Source organism: Oncorhynchus mykiss, chromosome 2 (assembly GCF_057628025.1).
Source record: "Oncorhynchus mykiss isolate SJ-2025 chromosome 2, ASM5762802v1, whole genome shotgun sequence".
NCBI classification, from domain to species: Eukaryota; Metazoa; Chordata; class Actinopteri; order Salmoniformes; family Salmonidae; genus Oncorhynchus; species Oncorhynchus mykiss.
Window position 1 is genome coordinate 27,675,465 of NC_143023.1, and position 27,735 is coordinate 27,703,199.

Sequence of the window (27,735 nt, forward strand, 5' to 3'; positions counted from 1 at the left end):
ATGCGTCTATGTAATTCATGATTATTCCCAGCCGCACACCAACATTGTGTGGAATATGAGTAGGGGGCCATGAATTGAGACGTTATAGATATTTTCAAGATGCCTCGATGACACTTTGTAATGTAGGCCATGAGAGGAGCGGAGACAATGCATTTCCAAATGGACACTATAATAATCTTATTTACTTGATTTTTACTAGCGGCTTTCTAAACTGCAGAATTTGTGCATCACGACATAAACCAATCTGTATGCCAACAGTATGAAGAGGACACAATGCATGTATAAAAGGTACCTTATACTTTTTTAAACCAGTGGGAGGCAGTGTTTGATCGCAGAATGAACCATCTAGATATTTTATAGCAGACGTCTATCAATCATTATTGTAGGTAGTTATATACAATCTTTAATGGAAAATAACACCAGGCCAGTCATCATCAGGTAGGCTAAACAGTCGAAATGTCTTGATTATTCCCAGTGTAGGAAGTGTTTTTGTGATAAAAACATGTTATTCCTAGCCTATCTCATAGCTATGTTTTCCTGTTGGCTACCATAGCCTATGAAAGGTATATGTCTATATTATATCATGTCTGGTGGCCAAGTGTAGCCTGGTCCCAGATCTGTTTGTGCTTTTGCCAATTCCATTGTCAATGACAAATCCGTAAGGAGTTGGCAAGAGAGCAGAAACAGACTGGCACCCAGGCTACACCAAGTAGCCTTTATGATTTGGATCCCCTTTCATCCCATTTGTGGCGCACAATGCCTCAATTTCAGGGATATTCCAGCAGGGCCAGAGACCCCATACAAGACCTCCCCTTTATCAACGGACTTCCCCCTCTGCCTCTGTGCTCAGGCTCTGGAGCGCCGCCGATCGGTAATAAGAATTTTCATTCTCGCCAAGATGGAGGTCTCTTGCCTATTGAAGAGAGAAAAGATTGCGTGCGTGTTACAGTAGAATATAATATCAATGGTGTTCCATTTCAATTTTCTCGGAAAATCTAGAGGAAGTCAATTATTTGGAGATTATTTTTCCATATCGGTATTCCAGCCATGAGCTCTGGAGAGGGAATAGATGAGGCTGCTAAAGATGCGGCCGACATAGCGGCGTTTTTCAAGTCCGGTAAGTGAAAGAGGGGCGAGAACCTCCGGTAGCCCACTGTATTGATAATGCCATCTACATTGTTCCCGTATAGATGCTAAACTGATCAACAAATTCAGCCATTGTTGGGTGGATGCGTTAGAGAGATACGATTATTATCCTCCTAACCAGGCTCCCTGTCATCCTCTCTGCTTTTATTCCAATATGAAAACAGAGTGAACCTCAGATTATAGTAAATTACGCACACTTCAATGTAAAAAAACATATGTTTCTTGGGTGGTTTATAATCTAGAAATGAAATGTAATAAATGTTTCCCTATCCCGAGATGTGTGTAGAAAACATATTTCAATTTTTCTGTACCCTGCGTCGTGGCCAATGAACCTTTGGCATTGAGCTGCTTGTTAGTCAGAACCACATCCTATTGATTGTGATAGCCTATCATGTAAACAAACTGTAGTCTATGATGCCGCCCAGGTGAAGAGGCTGCACAACCTATCTGGAACATAACTGAGTTTTAGGCCAGGCCTACGTAGCCTACGGAAACATCTTCCTGTTTACTCTCATACAATGTGTTATGGACTAACCAAGAATAGACTATCACGTTTTTCTATTGCTGTTTAGTTTATTTAGACACCCATTAGTCCATCAGGGCAATAAACAAATCCCTAGAAAATGTATCCTTACAAAATATTCAGATTATTGTGTTATTAGGGTTATTTATATCTAATACCATTGAGTTTATCGCTGGTATACATTCTAATATTTTTTTTCTCTCTAGTCAATTTAATGACCTAACAATGTATTTTTTTTTTTTTTAGCCTAGTAGGCCAAACCTATTCAATCCCAGAAGTGGTCCACACCACACACTGCCATCATTTCCCCCCACATTAATTGGGGTAAGAATGTAATTCTAAAGGAATGAACATTTTGGAAAGTAAAAAAAAGTGCATATAGGTGCCTTGGGAACGTCCTTGGACCATGATGAGACCACCTCAGATGATCCACAGTCAGAGCAGCTGTTCGTTTGCGCTCAGCTGTTTCTGTAGCATCTGGTCTGGTGCATCTTGGTCAAGAAATCTGTTTCCCACCATCCCCATGGATGACACACAGACAGAAGTTTGAGTGGGACAGACAGGGTCAAGCTGAAGTGAAGAAGGGACTGAGTCTATTGGAAAGACGAGTGATATAGCCTAATGATTTATATAATCTATTCTATTCTTTAGTGAATGCATGTTGCATAGCATTGACTTGAGTTTTTAGGTCACTGGAGTATGGAGGTAAAGGAAGTTAAGAAAGAGCTGTCTAAAGACAATGTTAGGAATTGGGTTTGGCGAAGGAATGTCCCAACATTAATGGAGTCAAGGGACCTCGAACTATAGGCTGATGGTCATATCTAACAAGGTAGAAATATATACATCTGCCTATGTTCCTTTCTCCCATAGTTACCACAAATATTTCCTCTCTGTGTCTCTTTAAGACAGCTTGGAATGCTATAATGGATTGTATTATATTGTTGCAGTCTACTGTTGGTATGTGGCCAGTGTTTTCTGCTGTAGCTGTTATAGACCATGTCCTGGGAGTTAACAATAGCAACATGAACCTGAATGATGTGCATGAACAACATTTGCCTGTAAATGGTCTCTGTCTAGATGCTTTGAGGTTTGTGTAGCCCACTATTATTGTTAACTGTAAGGACTAAGCTTGGCTTGCTGTATCGGGGAATTAGGTTGTATTTGGTGCAGTGTTGAAGCTAGTAAGTGTTTTGCATGGTGATGCATTTAGACTTTCAAATTTCACACATATTGTGTAGGTGCTAAACCTGTGAAAGCTAGTTATGATGGTGTAAGAGAGAGGCCAGTGAAACACAGAGCAAACATGACCAATAACTGTGTCCAAGCATACGATAGATAGGAGCAAGGAATATGTTGGCTGAGTCCCAAAAGCTATTCCATGTAGTCCACTACTTTTGACCAGAGCCCTATGCCTTTGAGGTACTATTTAGGGAATAGGGAATATGTTCACTATAATAGAGTGCCATTTGGGATGCAACCATGGATATGTTGTTTGGCCTGTCAGTATCCTACAACACTATTCATCCTGAAGCCACAGGGAAACGGACAGAAAAGGCCACCCCACTTTCTGTAACCTCTCCAGCAGGCTTCCTAATTGCTGCTGCCTTGTAGAGCGTTGAACTCTTGGCACAAAGTTGCTCTTTCTTGTTGAACTGAAACAGATTTCTTTGGTTTGGGGAGCTCTGGGTGCACCCACTATGATGCCCTAGTTAGTCTTGAGTAGGACTTTGGATGTGTCCCAAATGGCACCCTATTCCCTATATAGTGCACTAGTTTTGACCAGGGTATGAATAGCGTGCCTTTTTTGACTCGTATGGCTGTACTAAACGGCCTGGCTGAAGTTGTTATATGTCATTTAAGAAGAGACTGGGCTAATTTTAGTTTTCACCCTTTGAAGAGTATCTAACGCGATGAAATACTAGACAGTCTGTATTGGAAGACGATATGCATCACATAAGTAATAGCTCAATGATTTAGGGAAGTCAACTATCAAAACAGTATTCTTTTCAGTTTATGGAGACATATTTCTGTTTGGAGTTGTTGTGGTAGTCATGGAGATGTTGTGCTAGTCATAGTCGTCTATTATTCCTTGTCCTTATTTTGTGATGAGTTAGACAGATGGACGTTATTATGTCATTCCCACAAACATTTTATACTGAGTCATCCTCTTGTGAGCTAATCAGTGAGATTGTCATAACTTTTAGTCCACTTGACGATGAGGCTCATTACAGCAGCTCAGTAGCATGCATGTCTATGATGTCAGCTCACACAAAGCTTTAGGTCTATGTCCCATGGAATTCAAAACTATTGCACTGTATGCTTATATTCACTCTACACTGAGTGTACAAAATATTAGGAACACCTGCTCATAGACTGACATAGACTGACCAGATGAATCCAGGTGTAGGCTATAATCCCTTATTGATGTCACTTGTTATATCCACTTCAATCAGTGTAGATAAAACGCTTTCAACACCTTGTAGAGTCCATGCCCCGACAAATTTAGTCTGTTCTGAGGGCAAAGGGGAGGGGTGCAACTCAATTTTAGGAATGTGTTCCTAATGTTTTATACACTCAGTGTATATTAACACTATGTATTAGCTATTTACCAAGTTATTACATTGGCACTGAGTGTAGTATACAGAGCTTTGGGAAGGCATAAGGTTGTCTTGGCCTGTTTGATGTGAGTTGACTCTTACAGGGATCATCCTGTCCCTCACTGTACAGTAAGCTGTTGTAATGCAGAGCTGCTCGCTGGCTATTCATAGTGTACAGTGGCATTGCCCATTAGCTTTCAATGACCCAAATCAGGAGGCCATTTTCAGTGGCTTTTTAAGGATTGCAGACTGAATGAATTGTGTAATTGAATTATGCTTATTTTTCTTGCTTTTTAGGAACAAGACGAAAAATGTATGAGGTGTGACTAACTTTTATGACACAGCATCATGCCATGCTTACAAATGAGTACGCTGTAGCTCAATCAGGCACCACTGAGTTCTGATTTACAAGGTAATAATATACTAGTCATCCATCATAACACCAGTGGTATAATGAAACCTATGGTTCCAACAAAGATATAGTGTTTACTATGTCAAAGTACCTTCTATTTCTGTCCTGTATCAAATACCGTAGTCATGCGCCATTTTCCACCACATAGCTGCCTTGCTTTGACCATTTACCATATTACACAGTGGGGTTGTTCTTGTGAGAGGACGGCCGTCACATTGGCAACGGTATAAATCAGGATATTTTCTGTGTACATGATTGTTCCACTATCCAGCTCAGAACAGGCTGAGGTTTACCAATTACTTTCATTTGATTGGATCTTTAGAAAAGCCCTGTCGTGTCTTTGGCTATGCCGGATTAAGCGATATGACATGCTATTCTATAAAATCATTTCTCTGTAATTAATATCGCCTGATTGAGCTAATCAAGTAAATGTAATTAACTAGAGAGTCGGGCACCACCAAATAATATTTATAGAGCTGTTATCTTCCAAATAAACTCGTAAAGTCCTAGTAATATTTTACATCAATAGCAGTCAATATCAATCGCCACCTCAATTCAGTCTCAACTGAAAGTTGTAAATTATTTTATCTGCACGAACCCTGGCTAACAAGTTGAATCAGCAATACAAAATTGGGTTTAATTATTTATTTACTAAATACCTAACTAATCACACAGAATTACACATACACACAATTAATCATAACTTGATTACAAATTACATCATAAAGAAAAACGTCCCTAGCGGGCGGAACAGATATGACAGCTTGTTACACAAAAGAAAAGGGGCTAGGTTTAGTGAAGGAGCGGGAAGACTGGGGGACACAGGGGGAAGCTGTGCTATCGTAAATACAGTATCTTATGTATTCTAAATTACCGCCCATTTGGAAAAGGAAAATGCAACAAATATTTACTCTGAGCTGCGTTTCGGTAGGTTGGTGGTAGATGGAAGGCCGTGTTGCCAATTTGGATACGTTGTAGTAACGTCATTGTGTGGTAGTCGGGATACTCTGTCTGTTCCTTCCTAACTTGCGTTTGCAGCTGTGGTTGCTAACTCAACGGCTAGGAGGTATCACTTCTGTAGTGAATAAGAGTTCAAATTTCATACCATTTGCAACCAAAGCGCACGCTGATGTTGGCTTCGTTCTGTAATTATTATCTGAACCATTCTGACATAGGACTGTCGTCCTACATCCCCAGAACAGGATGTTCTATTGTCGTCAAGGGTGTATATAGGAAGGGAGAGGAGGACTTGTTTGAAAAGTTGTATAGCCCATGTCCCTTCACAGGGCGGGCCACTGATTGAGCAGTGATTGAACTTATGAAAACCCACATCTCACATTTTAGAAGCTAAAATCACATTTCATCCCATCACAAATAATTTAATATTCAAACATTTAAATTGAACAACAATTCCATGTGAATCCGATAACTCTGATGTGTAGACTTTCCACTCTAGAGTTTATGTCATCTGATCATTGATGAGAATGTCTCAGATGACAACTGAACTGACATCATATTCATTAAGTACCACCGCAGATGTTCAATTGTTCGGATTACCAGAATATAGTTCATTTCCCCCCACCCACTGATGTTCCCAGAGGGTGTTAACCAAGGGTTTTGCAAATGTAACCTCAGTAGGGTAGAGAGAGGAAAAAGGGGGGAAGAGGTATTTATGACTGTCATAAACCTTCTCCCCAGGCCAACGTCATGACAGCCCCTTTACTAATTTCTTATGTCCCCATTCCATTTAAACATTACTTGCTTTCTAGTGGTGATATTATGCCATAGAAAGGTCACAGTTATCATCTATTTACCATCAACTGTTGGACATTGAAAATTCTAAATGTCTTTGTCCGTTTAGGAATGAAAAATGAGATTATGACTAGGCCTAATTAGACTGGCCTGTAATGGCCAGTGATGTGAGCCAAATTGTTGTACTGCCTGTGATCCAGCGTTATCACCCGGTGTGATCATGCTTATCGAAGTGGAAACCTAAGTGTTATGTAATAAAATGTCTACTGGTGGCACAAAATCAAACGTCTGACTGCACGGAGATGCTTGGGAATGTGGTCACTACAGGGGACCATGTTGTGGGTGTGTCAGGAGAAGGGGGTATATCTGACCTCCATCATCTAGGATGTGACAATAGTTCATAAAATCTCTCCATTTCTGACCATTTTTTTTGCTCAGTTTTACAGGGTTTCTCACACAGCTGTAACTGTATATGCATTCATAAATCAAGACCTTTCTTGAGTTGGGCTCTGGGATGGTGCAACTGTTGAGAATCTGAGTCTATGGTTGTTGTTGGGGAAAGGGGTTGAGTGTGTATGAGTGTGTGTGTGTGTGTGTGTGTGTGTGTATCCCACAACTGTTGCGAGGGAGTAAAAGATGTTAGGGACAATATAGGATGATTCACAATAATTGTTTGCTAATATAATAATTGCTTGCCTTAATGTAATTTTCGTAATGGCGAGACTGGTGAGAGGTAAAATCAATTGCATAAATTGCCTACATTACTACAAATATGAATAGCTAATTATGGAAAATAAGATAAACAGGATTTTTAAAGTATATATATACAGTGGGGAGAACAAGTATTTGATACACTGCCGATTTTGCAGGTTTTCCTACTTACAAAGCATGTAGAGGTCTGTATTTTTTTTATCATAGGTACACTTCAACTGTGAGAGAGAATCTAAAACAAAAATCTAGAAAATCACATTGTATGATTTTTAAGTAATTCATTTGCATTTTATTGCAGGACATAAGTATTTGATACATCAGAAAAGCAGAACTTAATATTTGGTACAGAAACCTTTGTTTGCAATTACAGAGATCATACGTTTCCTGTAGTTCTTGACCAGGTTTGCACACATTGCAGCAGGGATTTTGGCCCACTCCTCCATACAGACCTTCTCCAGATCCTTCAGGTTTCGGGGCTGTCGCTGGGTAATACGGACTTTCAACTCCCTCCAAAGATTTTCTATTGGTTTCAGGTCTGGAGACTGGCTAGGCCACTCCAGGACCTTGAGATGCTTCTCACTCCTTAGTTGCCCTGGCTGTGTGTTTCGGGTCGTTGTCATGCTGGAAGACCCAGCCACGACCCATCTTCAATGCTCTTACTGAGGGAAGGTGGTTGTTGGGCAAGATCTTGCGATACACGGCCCCATCCATCCTCCCCTCAATACGGTGCAGTCATCCTGTCCCCTTTGCAGAAAAGCATCCCCAAAGAATGATGTTTCCACCTCCATGCTTCACGGTTCGGATGGTGTTATTGGGGTTGTACTCATCCTTCTTCTTCCTCCAAACACGGCGAGTGGAGTTTAGACCAAAAATCTCTATTTTGTCTCATCAGACCACATGACTTTCTCCCTTTCCTCCTCTGGATCATCCAGATGGTCATTGGCAAACTTCAGACGGGCCTGGACATGCGCTGGCTTGAGCAGGGGGACCTTGCGTGCGCTGCAGGATTTTAATCCATGACGGCGTAATGTGTTACTAATGGTTTTCTTTGAAACTGTGGTCCCAGCTCTCTTCAGGTCATTGACCAGGTCCTGCCGTGTAGTTCTGGGCTGATCCCTCACCTTCCTCATGATCATTGATGCCCTACGAGGTGAGATCTTGCATGGAGCCCCAGACCGAGGGTGATTGACTGTCATCTTGAACTTCCATTTTCTAATAATTGCGCCAACAGTTGTTGACTTCTTACCAAGCTGCTTGCCTATTGTACTGTAGCCCATCCCAGCCTTGTGCAGGTCTACAATTTTTACACAGTGCTCACTTTACACAGTGCTCTGGTCTTGGTCATTGTGGAGAGGTTGGAGTCTGTTTGATTGAGTGTGTGGACAGGTGTCTTTTATACAGGTAACGAGTTCAAACAGGTGCAGTTAATACAGGTAATGAGTGGAGAACAGGAGGGCTTCTTAAAGAAAAACTAACAGGTCTGTGAGAGCCGGAATTCTTACTGGTTGGTAGGTGATCAAATACTTATGTCATGCAATAAAATGCAAATTAATTGTTTTAGATTCCGTCTCTCACAGATGAAGTGTACCTATGATAAAAATTACAGACCTCTACATGCTTTCTAAGTAGGAAAACCTGCAAAATCGGCAGTGTATCAAATACTTGTTCTCCCCACTGTATAATGGCTATATATAATACAAATCGAGGTGAGGGGTATGGAAATGCATTTGGCGGTTGATCTGCTTCTCTTCTGTGGGTGACTCAATCACACTCAATCATCATGTTTCTTTTTAATAGTACGTTTACAAACATATATTTTGATAAATAGAATTGAAACTTGTGTCTCATTATGTGGGGAAATATGTATAGCCAGTTATAATTGTAATGGCTTTGCAGATAATAAGAAAAGACGATCAGTATTTACCTGGCTAAAAGAGAAGGAATATAATATCTATTGTTTCCAGGAAACCCATTCAACAATTTTATATGAAGTTTTGTGGGAAAAGGACTGGGGGGGGGGGGAAATATATTTCTCCCATGGGCAAAGAAATTCAAAAGGGGTGATGAAATTAATTAACAGTAATTTTGATCCAAATGTGCAAATTGTCCTAACAGATCATCAAGGTAGAAGGATTATTTTAAATATGTTATTGGACAATAAACAGAAATGGCTTATTAACCTATACGGTCCAAGTAATGATGAGCCAAGCTTCTTTGAAAATATATATAAGAATTTATCAACTCTACAAGCAACACTAGACTCTATTATTATGGTGGGAGATTTTAATACGGTCTTAAATACCTCTATGGACCGGAAAGGAAATCACAGTACAAACTATCACCCTCAGGCACTTAAGAAAATCATGAATGTCATGGATATATTGGAATTAGTGGATATATGGAGGCTTAAATACCCTGACCTAGTGAGATATATATGGCGGAGACTTAATCAAGCAAGTCGTAATTAATTACTTTCTTATGTCATCCTCTATGGCATCAAAAGTTTAAAAGGTGTTGATAGGGGACAGAATCCGGTCGGATCATCACATAATTGCTATATATATATTACTCTTACACAATTTCCACGTGGGCGAGGATATTGGAAATTTAATCAAAGCCTACTGGACGATAACTTGTTTATACAGTGCCTTGCAAAAGTATTCACCCCCCTTGGGATTTTTCCTATTTTGTTGCATTACAACCTGTCATTTAAATTGATTTTTATTTGGATTTCTTGTAATGGACATACACAAAATAGTCAAAATAGGTGAAGTGATGTGTTCATATGTATTCACATCCCTTTGCTATGAAGCCCCTAAATAAGATCTGGTGCACCCAACTACCTTCAAAAGTCACATAATTAGTTAAATAACGCCCACCTGTGTGCAATCTAAGTGTCACATGATCTCAGTATATATACACACACCTGTTCTGAAAGGCCCCAGAGTCTGCACCACCACTAAGTAAGGGGCACCACCAAGCAAGCGGCACTATGAAGACCAAGGTCAGGAACAGGGACAAAGTTGTGGAGAAATACAGATTAGGGTTGTGTTATAAAAAAATATCAGAAACTTTGAACATCCCACAGAGCACCATTAAATCCATTATTAAAAAATTGAAAGAATATGGCACCACAACAAACCTGCCAAGAGAGGGCCGCCCACCAAAACCCACGGACCAGGCAAGGTGAGAATTAATCAGAGAGGCATCAAAGATAACCCCGAAAAAGCTGCAAAGCTCCACAGCGGAGATTGGAGTATCTGTCCATAGGAACACTTTAAGCCGTACACTCCACAGAGCTGGGCTTTACAGAAGAGTGGCCAGGAAAAATTGAATGCTTAAAGAAAAAAAACAAGCAAACACAATTGGTGTTTGCCAAAAGGCACGTGGGAGACTCCCCGAACCAATGGAAGAAGGTACTCTGGTCAGATGAGACTAAAATTGAGCTTTTTGGCCATCAAGGAAAATGCTATGTTTGGCGCAAACCCAACACCTCTCAACACACAGAGAATAACATCCCCACAGTGAAGCATGGTGGTGGCAGCATCATGCTGTGGGGATGTTTTCATCAGCAGGGACTGGGAAACTGGTCAGAATTGAAGGAATGATGGATGGTGCTATATACAGGGAAGTTCTTGAGGGAAACCTGTTTCAGTCTTCCAGAGATTTGAGACTGGGTTGGAGGTTCACCTTCCAGCAGGACAATGACCCTAAGCATACTGCTAAAGCAACACTCGAGTGGTTTAAGAGGAAACATTTAAATGTCTTGGAATGGCCTAGTCGAAGCCCAGACTTCAATCCAATTGAGAATTTGTGGTATGACTTAAAGATTGCTGTACACCAGCGGAACCCATCCAATTTGAAGGAGCAGGAGCAGTTTTGACTTGAAGAATGGGCAAAAATCCCAGTGGCTAGATGTGCCAAGCTTATAGAGACATACCCCAAGAGACTTGCAGCTGTAATTGCTGCAAAAGGTGGCTCTACAAAGTACTGACTTTGGGGGGGGGGGGGGGGGGTGAATAGTTATGCATGCTCAAGTTCTCATTTGTTGGTCTTATTTCTTGTTTGTTTCACAATAAAAAATATTTTTCATCTTCAAAGTGGTAGGCATGTTGTGTAAATCAAATAATACAAAAACCCCCCAAAAATAAATTTTAATTCCAGGTTGTAAGGCAACAAAATAGGTAAAATGCCAAGGGTTGGGTGAATACTGTCGCAAGCCACTGTAACTAGGTCAGAAGAATTTATAACTTACTTTTTCCGATGTAACATTGGTAGAGCAGATCCCCTTATTGTATGGGACACTTTTAAATGTGCCCTTAGAGAACATGCAATTCAGTACTCATCTATAAAACAAAAGCAATCTAGATCAAAAGAGTATATATTAACAAAGGAAATTGAAGGACTAACAGTACAGTTAGATAGCAATAAAAACTGTAACAGATGCACAGAATAAGATAGAGGAAAAACAAAAAGAAATGGAAGAACTTATTCAAGAAAGATCCAATGTAAAAAATATTTTTTTTTAAAGCAAACTGGATGGAATATGGGGAAAAAATGCACCAAATTATTTTTCAATCTTCAACATTGAAGTGGTACAATTTTTTTTTATTGAAACTTGTTACAAGTGGAGTCACGCATGATTCACCGAAATATATTTTGAAAGAGGAAGTAAAGTACTTTAAGAATATGTTTTCGTTTCAGTCTCCTCCATCTCCACTAACTATAGCTAATTGTATGGATTTGTTCCTATTAATAATGTAAAATGAACATTTGTACAGAAAGACTCGTGTGAAAGCCAAATTACAGAGGATGAATTTATTGATACAATTAAAAACTTTAAGGCTGGGAAAACTCCAGGGCTGGATGGCATACCAGTGGAAGTATACAAAACATTTTTTGATATACTCAGAGGAGCATTATTAGCATGTTTTAACCACTCCTATGTAAACAGTAGATTATCGGACACGCAACAAGAAGGTCTGATTTCATTACTGAAACAGGATCTAAGTGGTATATAATAATAATAATCTTACACTTCAGTGTTGTGATGCAAATATTCTAGCTAATTGCTTGGGACATAGAATTAAAAAGGTATTGTCAGATATTATTCAGCCTAATCATACACATTTTCTACACGGACGATACATTGAAGATAATATAAGACAAGCACTGGAAACAATAGAATACTATGAAATATCGGGGAAACCAGACCTGGTTTTCATAGCAATTTTTTAAAAGGCTTTTGATAAAGTACGAATGAAGTTTATATATAAATGCCTAGAATATTTCAATTTTTGAGAATCTCTTATAAATTGGGTGTCACGGCCGTCGAAAGAACTAGACCAAAGCGCAGCGTGGTGAGCGTACATATTCCTTTTATTTAGGATGATGCCGACAAAAACAGTACAAAACAACCGTGAAGCTTAAGGGCTATGTGCCACAAACAAAGTTTACTTCCCACAAAACAGGTGGGAAAAAGGGCTGTCTAAGTATGGTTCCCAATCAGAGACAACGATAGACAGCTGTCCCTGATTGAGAACCATACCCGGCCAAAACATAGAAATACAAAATCATAGAAAAACAAAATATAGAATGCCCACCCCACATCACACCCTGACCTAACCAAATAGAGCAATAAAACAGCTCTCTAAGGTCAGGGCGTGACAATGGGTTAAAGTTATGTATAGTAACCCTAGGTGTAAAATAGTAAAATAATGGCTACATCTCAGAAAGTTTTAAACTGTCAAGAGGAGTAAAACAAGGTTGTCCACTATCGACATATCTATTAGTGCCATCGAAATGTTAGCTGTTAAAATTAGATCAAACAATAATATTAAGTGTTTAGAAATCCGTGGCTTAAAAACAAAGATGCCATTGTAAACTGATGTTTCATGTTTGCTTTTGAAACTACAATTAGAATCCCTCCACATTTTCATAGAGGATCTAGATACTTTTGCTAACCTCCCTGGATTAAAACCAAATTAAGATAAGTGTACTTACTATATTATGTATTGGATCACCAAAAAATGTAACTTTTACATTACCGTGTAGTTTACCAATACAATGGTCTGACGGAGATGTGGACTTACTCGATATACAAATCCCGAAAGAAAGAAATGATCTCACTCCAATGCATTTTTATAGAAATTTAGCAAAATAGATAATATCTTGCTACCATGGAAAGGAAAATACCTGTCTATTTACCTGCCTTTTCCCTTTATTCAGATTACAACTGTTCACTTTTGGTTATTTGAAAATGAAATAATCTCCAAAATATCTGTATTTTTTTAATAAGCCTTAGAAAGTTGGTTGCAATTTCAGTTCAATCCACCTGAAACAAAGAATACAAATAATAACAGAACAAATAATACAACAAACATTGTGGTTAAACTCAAATATACACATTTATTAAAAAAAAAAAAAAAAAAAAATTGATAAAATGTTTGACAAGGGTATAATTTTTGTAAATGGTATCATAAATAGGACTGGTGGAGTTATGTCACACATGCAGCTAACACAGACATATGGAAATGTCTGCTCTACCCAAAATTACAACCAACTAATTGCAGCATTAACACAAAAATGGAAGAAGCAAGTAGAAGGGGGAGAAAAGTAAGAAACTTGTCTGTCGGCCCTGCATTTAAGACCATAAATGGTTTAAAAATAATTGTGATAAATAAAAAGATATACCAATTTCATTTAAGGGCCAAACAATTGACAGCTGTGCCATATACAGTGCCTTGCGAAAGTATTCGGCCCCCTTGAACTTTGCGACCTTTTGCCACATTTCAGGCTTCAAACATAAAGATATAAAACTGTATTTTTTTGTGAAGAATCAACAACAAGTGGGACACAATCATGAAGTGGAACGACATTTATTGGATATTTCAAACTTTTTTAACAAATCAAAAACTGAAAAATTGGGCGTGCAAAATTATTCAGCCCCTTTACTTTCAGTGCAGCAAACTCTCTCCAGAAGTTCAGTGAGGATCTCTGAATGATCCAATGTTGACCTAAATGACTAATGATGATAAATACAATCCATCTGTGTGTAATCAAGTCTCCGTATAAATGCACCTGCACTGTGATAGTCTCAGAGGTTCGTTAAAAGTGCAGAGAGCATCATGAAGAACAAGGAACACACCAGGCAGGTCCGAGATACTGTTGTGAAGAAGTTTAAAGCCAGATTTGGATACAAAAATATTTCCCAAGCTTTAAACATCCCAAGGAGCACTGTGCAAGCGATAATATTGAAATGGAAGGAGTATCAGTAAATCTGCCAAGACCTGGCCGTCCCTCTAAACTTTCAGCTCATACAAGGAAATCAAATCAAATCAAATCAAATTTTATTTGTCACATACACATGGTTAGCAGATGTTAATGCGAGTGTAGCGAAATGCTTGTGCTTCTAGTTCCGACAATGCAGTAATAACCAACAAGTAATCTAACTAACAATTCCAAAACTACTGTCTTGTACACAGTGTAAGGGGATAAAGAATATGTACATAAGGATATATGAATGAGTGATGGTACAGGGCAGCATAGGCAAGATACAGTAGATGGTATCGAGTACAGTATGTACAAATGAGATGAGTATGTAAACAAAGTGGCATAGTTTAAAGTGGCTAGTGATACATGTATTACATAAGGATACAGTCGATGATATAGAGTACAGTATATACGTATGCATATGAGATGAATAATGTAGGGTAAGTAACATTATATAAGGTAGCATTGTTTAAAGTGGCTAGTGATATATTTACATCATTTCCCATCAATTCCCATTATTAAAGTGGCTGGAGTTGAGTCAGTGTCAGTGTGTTGGCAGCAGCCACTCAATGTTAGTGGTGGCTGTTTAACAGTCTGATGGCCTTGAGATAGAAGCTTTTTTTCAGTCTCTCGGTCCCAGCTTTGATGCACCTGTACTGACCTCGCCTTCTGGATGATAGCGGGGTGAACAGGCAGTGGCTCGGGTGGTTGATGTCCTTGATGATCTTTATGGCCTTCCTGTGACATCGGGTGGTGTAGGTGTCCTGGAGGGCAGGTAGTTTGACCCCGGTGATGCGTTGTGCAGACCTCACCACCCTCTGGAGAGCCTTACGGTTGAGGGCGGAGCAGTTGCCGTACCAGGCGGTGATACAGCCCGCCAGGATGCTCTCGATTGTGCATCTGTAGAAGTTTGTGAGTGCTTTTGGTGACAAGCCAAATTTCTTCAGCCTCCTGAGGTTGAAGAGGCGCTGCTGCGCCTTCTTCACAATGCTGTCTGTGTGAGTGGACCAATTCAGTTTGTCTGTGATGTGTATGCCGAGGAACTTAAAACTTGCTACCCTCTCCACTACTGTTCCATCGATGTGGATAGGGGGGTGTTCCCTCTGCTGTTTCCTGAAGTCCACAATCATCTCCTTAGTTTTGTTGACGTTGAGTGTGAGGTTATTTTCCTGACACCACACTCCGAGGGCCCTCACCTCCTCCCTGTAGGCCGTCTCGTCGTTGTTGGTAATCAAGCCTACCACTGTTGTGTCGTCCGCAAACTTGATGATTGAGTTGGAGGCGTGCGTGGCCACGCAGTCGTGGGTGAACAGGGAGTACAGGAGAGGGCTCAGAACGCACCCTTGTGGGGCCCCAGTGTTGAGGATCAGCGGGGAGGAGATGTTGTTGCCTACCCTCACCACCTGGGGGCGGCCCGTCAGGAAGTCCAGTACCCAGTTGCACAGGGCGGGGTCGAGACCCAGGGTCTCGAGCTTGATGACGAGCTTGGAGGGTACTATGGTGTTGAATGCCGAGCTGTAGTCAATGAACAGCATTCTCACATAGGTATTCCTCTTGTCCAGATGGGTTAGGGCAGTGTGCAGTGTGGTTGAGATTGCATCGTCTGTGGACCTATTTGGGCGGTAAGCAAATTGGAGTGGGTCTAGGGTGTCAGGTAGGGTGGAGGTGATATGGTCCTTGACTAGTCTCTCAAAGCACTTCATGATGACGGAAGTGAGTGCTACGGGGCGGTAGTCGTTTAGCTCAGTTACCTTAGCTTTCTTGGGAACAGGAACAATGGTGGCCCTCTTGAAGCATGTGGGAACAGCAGACTGGTATAGGGATTGATTGAATATGTCCGTAAACACACCGGCCAGCTGGTCTGCGCATGCTCTGAGGGCGCGGCTGGGGATGCCGTCTGGGCCTGCAGCCTTGCGAGGGTTAACACGTTTAAATCTGATCAGAAGACTGATCAGAGATGCAGCCAAGAGGCCCATGATCACTCTGGATGAACTGCAGAGATCTACAGCTGAGGTGGGAGACTCTGTCCATAGGACAACAATCAGTTGTATATTGCACAAATCTGGCCTTTATGGAAGAGTGGCAAGAAGAAAGCCATTTCTTAAAGATATCCATAAAAAGTGTCGTTTAAAGTTTGCCACAAGCCACCTGGGAGACACACCAAACATGTGGAAGAAGGTGCTCTGGTCAGATGAAACCAAAATTGAACTTTTTGGCAACAATGCAAAACGTTATGTTTGGCGTAAAAGCAGCACAGCTCATCACCCTGAACACACCATCCCCACTGTCAAACATGGTGGTGGCAGCATCATGGTTTGGGCCTGCTTTTCTTCAGCAGGGACAGGGAAGATGGTTAAAATTGATGGGAAGATGGATGGAGCCAAATACAGGAACATTCTGGAAGAAAACCTGATGGAGTCTGCAAAAGACCTGAGACTGGGACGGAGATTTGTCTTCCAACAAGATAATGATCCAAAACATAAAGCAAAATCTACAATGGAATGGTTCAAAAATAAACATATCCAGGTGCTAGAATGGCCAAGTCAAAGTCCAGACCTGAATCCAATCGAGAATCTGTGGAAAGAACTGAAAACTGCTGTTCACAAATGCTCTCCATCCAACCTCACTGAGCTCGAGCTGTTTTGCAAGGAGGAATGGGAAAAAATTTCAGTCTCTCGATGTGCAAACCTGATAGAGACATACCCCAAGCGACTTACAGCTGTAATCGCAGCAAAAGGTGGCGCTACAAAGTATTAACTTAAGGGGGCTGAATAATTTTGCACGCCCAATTTTTCAGTTTTTGATTTGTTAAAAAAGTTTGAAATATCCAATAAATGTCGTTCCACTTCATGATTGTGTCCCACTTGTTGTTGATTCTTCACAAAAAATACAGTTTTATATCTTTATGTTTGAAGCCTGAAATGTGGCAAAAGGTCGCAAAGTTCAAGGGGGCCGAATACTTTCGCAAGGCACTGTAAATTGCAAAATAGTTGGGAAGAGATTTTCGATGTACCGATTCCATGGCACATGGTTTATGAATTGACACGCAAAACAACTGCGAATTCATAACTTCACATTTTTCATTTTAAATGATTATACATTTTTTTGCAACCAATAGAATGTTATATATACATACAGTGGGGCAAAAAAGTATTTAGTCAGCCACCAATTGTGCAAGTTCTCCCACTTAAAAAGATGAGAGAGGCCTGTAATTTTCATCATAGGTACACTTCAACTATGACAGACAAAATGGGGGAAAAAAATCCAGAAAATCACATTGTAGGATTTTTAATGAATTTATTTGCAAATTATGGTGGAAAATAAGTATTTGGTCACCTACAAACAAGCAAGATTTCTGTCTCTCACAGACCTGTAACAACTTCTTTAAGAGGCTCCTCTGTCCTCCACTCGTTACCTGTACTAATGGCACCTGTTTGAACTTGTTATCAGTATAAAAGACACCTGTCCACAACCTCAAACAGTCGCACTCCAAACTCCACTATGGCCAAGACCAAAGAGCTGTCAAAGGACACCAAAAACAAAATTGTAGACCTGCACCAGGCTGGGAAGACTGAATCTGCAATAGGTAAGCAGCTTGGTTTGAAGAAATCAACTGTGGGAGCAATTATTAGGAAATGGAAGACATACAAGATCACTGATAATCTCCCTCGATCTGGGGCTCCACGCAAGATCTCACCCCGTGGGGTCAAAATGATCACAAGAACGGTGAGCAAAAATCCCAGAACCACACGGGGGGACCTAGTGAATGACCTGCAGAGAGCTGGGACCAAAGTAACAAAGCCTACCATCAGTAACACACTATACCGCCAGGGACTCAAATCCTGCAGTGCCAGACGTGTCCCCCTGCTTAAGCCAGTACATGTCCAGGCCCGTCTGAAGTTTGCTAGAGAGCATTTGGATGATCCAGAAGAAAATTGGGAGAATGTCATATGGTCAGATGAAACCAAAATATAACTTTTTGGTAAAAACTCAACTCGTCGTGTTTGGAGGACAAAGAATGCTGAGTTGCATCCAAAGAACACCATACCTACTGTGAAGCATGGGGGTGGAAACATCATGCTTTGGGGCTGTTTTTCTGCAAAGGGACCAGGACGACTGATCCGTGTAAAGGAAAGAATGAATGGGGCCATGTATCGTGAGATTTTGAGTGAATACCTCCTTCCATCAGCAAGGGCATTGAAGATGAAATGTGGCTGGGTCTTTCAGCATGACAATGATCCCAAACACACCGCCCGGGCAACGAAGGAGTGGCTTCGTAAGAAGCATTTCAAGGTCCTGGAGTGGCCTAGCCAGTCTCCAGATCTCAACCCCATAGAACATTTTTGGAGGGAGTTGAAAGTCCATGTTGCCCAGCAACAGCCCCAAAACATCACTGCTCTAGAGGAGATCTGCATGGAGGAATGGGCCAAAATACCAGCAACAGTGTGTGAAAACCTTGAAGACTTACAGAAAACATTTGACCTCTGTCATTGCCAACAAAGGGTATATAACAAAGTATTGAGATAAACTTTTGTTATTGACCAAATACTTATTTTCCACCATAATTTGCAAATACATTCATTAAAAATCCTACAATGTGATTTTCTGGATTTTTTTTCTCATTTTGTCTGTCATAGTTGAAGTGTACCTATGATGAAAATTACAGGCCTCTCATCTTTTTAAGTGGGAGAACTTGCACAATTGGTGGCTGACTAAATACTTTTTTGCCCCACTGTATATATGGGGGATACAATCTTCCCAGCTCTGCAGATTCTGATGCGAGAAGGCAGAGTCATTAGATCATTTATTTTGGTACTGTCAATATGTAGCTTGTTTTTGGTCACAGGTCCAGGAATGGCTGAAGAATTGCAACATTTACCTAGAACTAAAGCTGTAGATAGTAACACTGGGTGATTTGAAAAGTCATAGTCAATCAATCAATAATATAATAATTATTTTAGCAAAAATGTTTCTTTAATTTACAATCTGTAGACGCTATAAGAATAGAAAGGTTCAGTACTTTTGTGAAGCATCACAGCACAGTTGAAAAATATATGGCAAATAGAAATCCAAAATGGATGGTGTTAAGAGATAGATGGGAGGGGTTGAATGGAGCTGAAGGGTGGGACTAATGTAAAACATACGGGGTCTGTAAAATGTATATAGGTTCAGAATTTTTTGAAATAGCAGTTACAAATAGAAATCAAACTGGATGGACATTAGAAATAGAGGGCGGACTAAAAACAAACAAAATATAACTATTGTAAAATACGTAGATTGTGTATAGTATGTATAAACTGAAGGTAGAAGCCTAAGTGTTATTGTTCATTGGTTTTCTCCAATTGGGGGAGAGATGGTAGGGTTTGCGGGGAATAATAAAGGTATATTAAAATAAAAATAGTGTGTATGTGTATATATGTATATACGTATGCAAATAAATAAATAATACATAAAAGTAAAAAATGTCTTATGTCCCCATTCCATTTAAACATTACTTGCTTTCTAGTGGTGATATTATGCCATAGAAAGGTCACAGTTATCATCTATTTACCATCAACTGTTGGACATTGAAAATTTGAAATGTCTTTGTCCGTTTAGGAATGAAAAATTAGATTATGACTAGGCCTAATTAGACTGGCCTGTAATGGCCAGTAATGTGAGCCAAATTGTTGTACTGCCTGTAATCCAGCGTTATCACCCAGTGTGATCATGCTTATCGAAGTGGAAACCCAAGTGTTATGTAATAAAATGTCTACTGGCTGCTGCTGAGAAACAGACTTGACCCAACTAAAGTCTTCTTAGCTGTGTCACAATAATGGTGTAGTGTAGTAGGGATCAGATGCTCCAGAATCAATTCACATCATGAGAGAGGGAGAAGGGGAGAGAGGGGGAGAGAGAGAGAGGGAGCGAGAGAGAGAAAGAGAGCGAACAAAAAGAAGGACAGAATAACCACCTCTGCAAATGATAGAGTAGTGAAGGCTAAAGTCAGGGTGGAGTAGGGCATCATGGCTTGCTTTTATACATATTCTACAGTCAGAAAGAATCCTCTTGCGTTCTATCGCAAAGTAATTGGCAGTTGCTTCTAGTGGAGTAGAAGCAATCAGCCCAGAGTGGCATTGCACCATGAAACAGCCTCAGCACAGCCTCCATCATGCCATCCTCCTCATAATTGGAAAAAGAAGAGCTTTTGACTGGAGCTGTTCTGGTTTGCCCAGACTCACTTCGGTGGTTTGGTTTCCCTCCTCCTCTCTTCAGCGAGTCCACTGTATGCTCACAATGGAGAGCAGATGTTTTAGTGCTGCTTGACTGTTATGGATTTGTTTATTGTAGAGCTGTTTATAAAGCAGCCTGCTGAGTGTCTTTTATGAGATCCATGGCATTTATAGTATAGATTAGTTAGAGATACTAGGTTTTTTACTGACCCACAGAACTAGATAAGGCCACATCTCACTCAAAGCAGCAATCGGTGCACAATTCTTTATTATAGATCATGAACTGTAGGCCTATGTGAGTTGTGTGGAAGAAATCTAAAGAAAATCGTTAAAACTGCCTGCATGATCAGAAGAATAGCAAAGTATTTACCAGGAAAGATTCTTAAGCAAACAACCCAAGCATGAATTGGGAGTCAGGTGAACTACTGTTCTGTGGTCTGGGGAAATTCATCAGAAAATGAGATTAGGAGGATGCAGATTGCACAGAACAAAGCAACAAGGATAGTTTTATGGTGGAGATATGAATCTTCTCTTGTAGTCATGTACAATGGTCTTGGGTGGTCATCAATCAACAAGATAATTGAAAAACATATGCTTATTTTATTTGACACAGTACACCATTACAAGAAATAGATTGTCCCCCATCGATGTCTTATCTCGGCAGAGAAGAGAAATAGGCAAAATAACATTTAGATTCAGAGTAATAAAGAAATTGAATAATTCATCTAGCAAACCAGAAACCTTTCAATTTATAAATTCATACAATACTTAGAACCACTTAAACATAATAAATTGCAAGGTTGTGCAGGACTATGGTAGATGAACAAACCAATCTACCTTTTCAGACTTTTAGATTATTTATCTGGTCAATATGGCAGTGTATTATGTCTGTTGTTTATTACAGTGTGTTAAATGTGATTGCATTGTAAATGGTATTTTAATGTTTAAGGACTCATGGAAGATTAGTCCAAGTGAGGATTAAAAGAGATCCTAATCAAATAAAATAAAACACTAATGCTTGCAGAGCTTAAAGTCATTGCTTACAGGGTAAGGAAACCAATATGTAATTTGGGTGAACTATCCCTTTAAAACATTCATTTTCCATTTAAATAGTCCCGATTTGCATACAGATAACCGTCAATGTCAATAAGTAGGAATTGAGAATGCAGAGTGAAGTCGATAACTAGCCTAAGGGATGGCTTAATTCAGTCAGGAATATAGAGGTATCAATCACAGCAGCCTCAGCCTGCCACCCACGTTGCCTGGGGGCCAGGAAGGAAGGAAAGAAAAGGGATTGTGGGCCATGAAGAAGAAGAGTGGTTGTGGGCTGAGCCTGCCTGTGTGTCTCCTTGAAATCCCTCATCTGATAAGAGAGGATTTCCTATCCATCAGAAAACCTCAGCCACCCACACCCTACCAGACACACACACCCAGCAGCCCCCTCCTTCCCAGCAGTAAGGCGGCGTCTGGAATCAGGGTCTCATCTCATCTCAGAACCCTGGCCTCCTAGGTGTCTGTCTGCTGGCCTGCCTTCCTGTCTGTGCCCCTCTCAGAGACTAGCTGTTATATCAAACAGAGCAGCAGGGTTTTATGTGTTTCTGAGCTTATGTATTAACACTCCTCTTCTCTCTGATGGTAATAATAAACTCAGACACACACAAGTGCATTTGATCCTTCCCGTCGTTCATGTAGGACGGCATATTAAAAATCATATACTATTAAAAGCCTTTATGTTTTGAGAACATGCCTTTCCTCTTTTTAATGAGGTTGCGGCACACACACACACACACACACACACACACAGGGCTCAGTTTGGGAATCAAAGCAGCATGGCCCATAGTGGGATTGAGCTAGGGGATGTTTGGTGTGGTGTGGTTGCAGCTGTGTGCCCTCCCTGTGCTTGTCTCCAGTGAACAGCTGTGCACAGCTTGTCAAACAGGAACTCCACACGGAGCGAAACATCCTCTCCCCTTTGAAGACACTAACATGTTTAGATCCTCCTCGTGCTGCACTCTGCCAGTGGTCGCCTGGTTTAAATAGATCACGCGCCATTGCTCAGATTTGTATAAAAACTAAACTAAAATCCACATCTCATTCACCCCGTTCAAGTTGGTGTTTGTTTGTATGAGAGACATCGTTTTGGTCCACTTTTAGATGTCATACCCTGGATAGTTAGACATGTAACTGACTGTAACTCATAGCCATTTCCATGTTAGAAAACCCCTAAGTGAATAGGCAAGAGTAGGATACCAGAGATACAATGAGGATGCCAGTTACAAAGCCTAAGGCTTCGTCTTACAGCAGGGGACCGACCCTCTAGTCTATATTTACATTACAATTTTTACATTTCAGTCATTCAGCAGACGCTCTTATCCAGACTTACAGTTAGTGCATTCACCTGAAGATAGTGAGACAACCACATAATCACAGTCATAGTAAGTACATTTAATAAATAAGTGTTAGTTCAAGAAAGGCAAGTTTTTTGGGGGGTGGATGGGGGAGGTTTCAGTCGGATCATCATCATGTGAATTCCCCTTCACATGTCTCCGAGACACTTTAATTGTGACCTTAGTATTGCCTAACATAAAATCCACAATGCTGTTAACATCGAACAGCCACTGCAGTTCGCCGCCCATTTAATCCCTAGCAGCAGCATATGCTGGTTTGTCTTTTGAGAAGCAGGCAAAGTGGAGCTAAGCTGGAGCTATCCCGTGCCACTGATAGATGAATGACCCAGAAAGAAAACAGGGCTGTACTGCCAACAGCCCACAACACCACAGTACTTCCATAGACGTAGAAGTGAGTCAGTCTGTCAGAATGAAGGGAAAGCCTCACTTAACCCACTGTAATGTGCCACTGTAAAAATCAGAGCAGACGATGACAGACTGTGTTTAACTTTAATGACTCCAGATGAATTACCCAGCATTCCGGATTCAAAGATATCATTTTTTTCAGGCGGGTGGCGGTAGAAAGATCTGCAGATTCCCGCTCAGGGATTCTATATCATGATTCATTCCTGTACCAGTTTGTCAGCTGTAAGTCATTTGGTGGCTTCATGTTCAATTCTGTTTGCGTCCCAAATGGTACCCTATTCCCTGTATAATGCACTACTGTTGTATTGGGAATAGGGTGCCAGTTGTGACACAGCCCATGTTTCATGCTGTGTCTTTGACTAGCCAGATACTGGGATCAAAGCAGCTCTTCCTTGTCCTCTCATCTGCAGGCAATAATCACATGCTCAAGGTCAAAAGAGTTTCTCAAAGCCAGGCCACTACGTTCATTCGCTGACTATTCTTTTTACATCTTCATTTTTCTAGATTCTCTCCCTCTTTCAAAATGTGAGCCCAAACTGGATGGACCCAGTCAACAAGCAGGTAATTTATTTACTTCATTCTTTTGCTTTGTCTGTGGAATGTATTGTATAATTGTGCTACGTGTATGACTTGGCATCTTGGTTTGGGATACCCTCTCAGTACATACACAGCTATTATATATAGTATATTACATGGCTGCTGTTGCCAGTGACCTGCTCTTAGTGCACCCCAGCTGATTGAGAGTGAAAGTTAAGTACAGAGGGTCTGGTTTAACTGAAGGTCCTCATCACTTCCTCATCACTGCCATCAGAGCCTACCTGTAACGATCGTCGTAGGTGGAAGAAGGAGAGGACCAAGGTGCAGCGTTGTACGTGTTCATGATCTTTTAATTACACTGAACACTTTAATTACACTGAACACTTTAATTACACTGAACACTAAAATAACAAAAACCGGCCCAAACGAAACAGTCCTGTCTGGTACAGAGACAGAAAACAACTACCCACAACTCAAGGGTGAAACCAGGCTGCGTAAGTATGGTTCTCAATCAGAAACAACGATTGACAGCTGCCTCTGATTGGGAACCATACCAGGCCAAACACATAGAAATACAAACATAGAACAAAACATAGAATGCTCACCCCAGCTCACGCCCTGACCAACCTAAAATAGAGACATAAAAAAAGGAACTAAGGTCAGGACGTGACACTACCAGTGTATTTCTTTCATCATGGATGCTTTCTTGTGTGTAGTCATTTCCTATTAGGCTCTATATGGAGTCTTGAAGGTTGATGTAGTATAGAGTTTTCACCCGTGACATTCTTCATGGCTAACTGGTCACTGACCTGCTTATTTCTCAACTAGGTGACACAAGGTGACACACGCAGACACACACACACAGACATGGCTACACTTCACCGCACTTGACTAGTTGGCACGTGGTCAACCAGACTGTCACCTGCTTATTAACTGAATGCCATCACGGTCTCTGTGTTCTTTCTGTTCAGAAGGCCTGTGTTTAAAAACACACATAGTCCAAACTTCACACCTAGACGGACTGGTTACTGATCGGTAGCATATTCTGTTTTCCACATTCTGTTTGGTGAAGTGAAATATTTAACACATTTGCATCTACTATGATGAACCTGTTTGATGCTGCACATTAATTTGCAGGTGTTTCAGCTGCCAAGTTAATTATATAGGGATAACAATGAGTTTCGATGAAGATATATGCTGACTCTGCTGTTACTAAAGATGGTCTGTGTTGGCTAGAGGGGAAAATGGTTTATGTGTGAATTATTCAATAAAGTTGACCAAACATTCTTCTATCTGCTGAAAATTCCCTTTGGATATTTTGAATGCTACGTTGGTAGGAGAAGTAGGCTATGTTATGTCATGATTATTTTAGCTTACCTTCTGCTGGTGGCCAAAAATCAACCATGTGCGCTAGGTGTCATGTTCTTGTGAACAAATTACAATTCTCTTTCCATATTGATATACTTGTATCAGTCTAATACAGAATATCAGTATGTCTTTCAGGCAAGCATTATGATCATTCTTTGCCTGCCTTTCGTACTGATAGCAATGCAATTTTTGTGGAAGATCTTAGCAGAACAGAAAGTGTAAGATTGTGTGTGATTGAAGTGTATAGGCTACACCTTACTATAATCTCCCAGCAGAACACAGAACTGTCTCTCCCTTAATTGGGGCTCGCTGTGGATCAGGATTAGTAAGAGCAGTTCTGCTCTGTTCTGTTCTGTGTTCCTGTGGGAGAGACAGAGGCACACACACACACAAATATCTGCTCTCCAGAGGAGGGCCTGTCTTTGGCCGCTGCCAAACCTCTGCCTGTGCTGTCAGTAGAGATCAGACCTGCTATGGTGACAGGGTTGGGATGGGAGGGCTGGGAGGACTGGGAGGACTGGGATAGGCTAGGAGGTCTGGGCTAGGAGGGCTAGGATAGGAGGCATAGGATAGGATGGCTGGGATAGGAGGGCTGGGTTAGGAGGGCTGAGCTGGGCAAGGAGGTCTGGGCTAGAAGCGCTGGACTAGGAGGACTGGGCTAGAACAGCTGTGCTAGGAGGGTTGGGCAAGGAGGGCTCATCTAGGAGGACTTCGCTAGGAGGGCTAGGATAGGCCATGCATTAAAACATGAGAGCACTCCTTTCATGTCTGTTTCAAGCAGGAGGAGAGGAGAGGCTCTCGCTCACACACTCCCTCAGACTGTATTAATGAGATGAATACGATCATACAGTAGGAAGTGAGTAGCAACAATAGACATTTACTCTGTGAACCATTTGCCCATGGTCTATTGTCATTAAACATATATACAGCCAAATGCATCTCAGATGGCCTAGCAGGACTTCCCTAATGTAAGAACAGAGACACGTCTCTGGCTGACATCTTTATTCTAAGAGCAATTCCAGGAAATCCCTTTGAGGACCATTAAGTCTCGTGTTTACACACAGAATGAGTCCAGGGTGTTTTCACTGTTCTCTGCTACGCGGCAGGGAGCGATATACAGCAGGTGGAGAACCCAATTTCCATAAATGTGTGATTTTATACAGCAGCAGTACAGCTTGGTTCTCTGTTGCATCCAGATAAATGTCCTGGACGACAGTTTGTCAGTGTCACCACACTCTGCAAGACATGCTGCAAAAGGCGCATAAGATCTTTTACTTAAACAATTGTGCGCCGCCCTATGGGACTCCCAATCACAGCCTGATGTGACACAGCCTGGATTCGAACCAGGGACTGTAGCGACACCTCTTGCACTGAAATGCAGTGCATTTGACCACTGCGCCACTCGGGATTTCTCCTATTGATAAATAGCACAATAGAAGACCCTTAGCAAATTATCATCCCATCTCAATAGGTACCTTGGTATTGCCTCTTGAGCCACCAGTGTTGTGAAGACATTAACATGACCAGTGCAATATTGCACTGTATAATAATGATATATATCACACTATACTGTATATTGCCCTATATAATTCTCCATATATCCCTGAAAGGCCCTAGCTGTCAGCAGTGTTCGTTCTCCAGGGAGGGCTGCATGCTACAGACAGTGGTAGAGTGATGTGGTGGTGGGGGAGGGAAGAGGGAAGTAGTGTTACCCAGTAATTGACTTAGTCCCACCCTCCGCCTGCAGGCCTGTTGGTCATGTGCCCCATATGTCTATGAGAACAGTGCTGAGGTCCTGCCTGGGCTGCATAGCATGTAAGCTCACAACACCATTTTCAATTATAGAGTACATCTATTCTGAACAGAAAAGCATTTCTAGTACTAGTGCAAAGATTATATATATATATATATATATATATACCCTGTATCTCTCTCTCTCTCTCTCTCTCTCTCTCTCTCTCTCTCTCTCTCTCTCTCTCTCTCTCTCTCTCTATATATATATATATATATATATATATAGGATCTGAGTCAATTGGAGGTGTACCTGTGGATGTATTTCAAGGTCTACCTTCAAACTCAGTGCCTCTTTGCTTAACATCATGGGAAAATCAGAAGAAATCAGCCAAGACCTCAGAAAAAAATTGTAGACCTCCACAAGTCTGGTTCAGCCTTGGGAACTATTTCCAAAAGCCTGAAGGTACCACGTTCATCTGTACAAACAATTGTATGCAAGTATAAACACCATGGGACCACACAGCCGTCATACCTCTCAGGAAGGTGACGCCTTCTGTGTCCTAGAGATGAACGTACTTTGGTGCGAAATGTGCAAATAAATCCCAGAACAACAGCAAAGGACCTTGTGAAGACCCTGGAGGAAACAGGTACAAAAGTA

The 27,735-nt window shown here is 41.0% G+C and overlaps 1 protein-coding gene across 2 annotated transcripts in view; it reads left to right on the top strand.

Moving 5' to 3' along the window:
• The first annotated feature begins 842 nt into the window (after positions 1-842).
• Positions 843-27,735, top strand: part of LOC110485836 (triple functional domain protein) — a 149,624-nt gene continuing 122,731 nt past the window's right edge. For both annotated transcript variants that reach the window (XR_016485648.1, XM_021557045.3), the window contains exons 1-2: positions 843-1,117; positions 23,943-23,999. Coding sequence is in view for 1 of the 2 variants with exons in the window: in XM_021557045.3 (XP_021412720.3) it covers positions 1,048-1,117; positions 23,943-23,999 (127 nt within the window). In the remaining variant the exon portion in view is untranslated. The remainder of the gene's footprint in view (positions 1,118-23,942; positions 24,000-27,735) is intronic.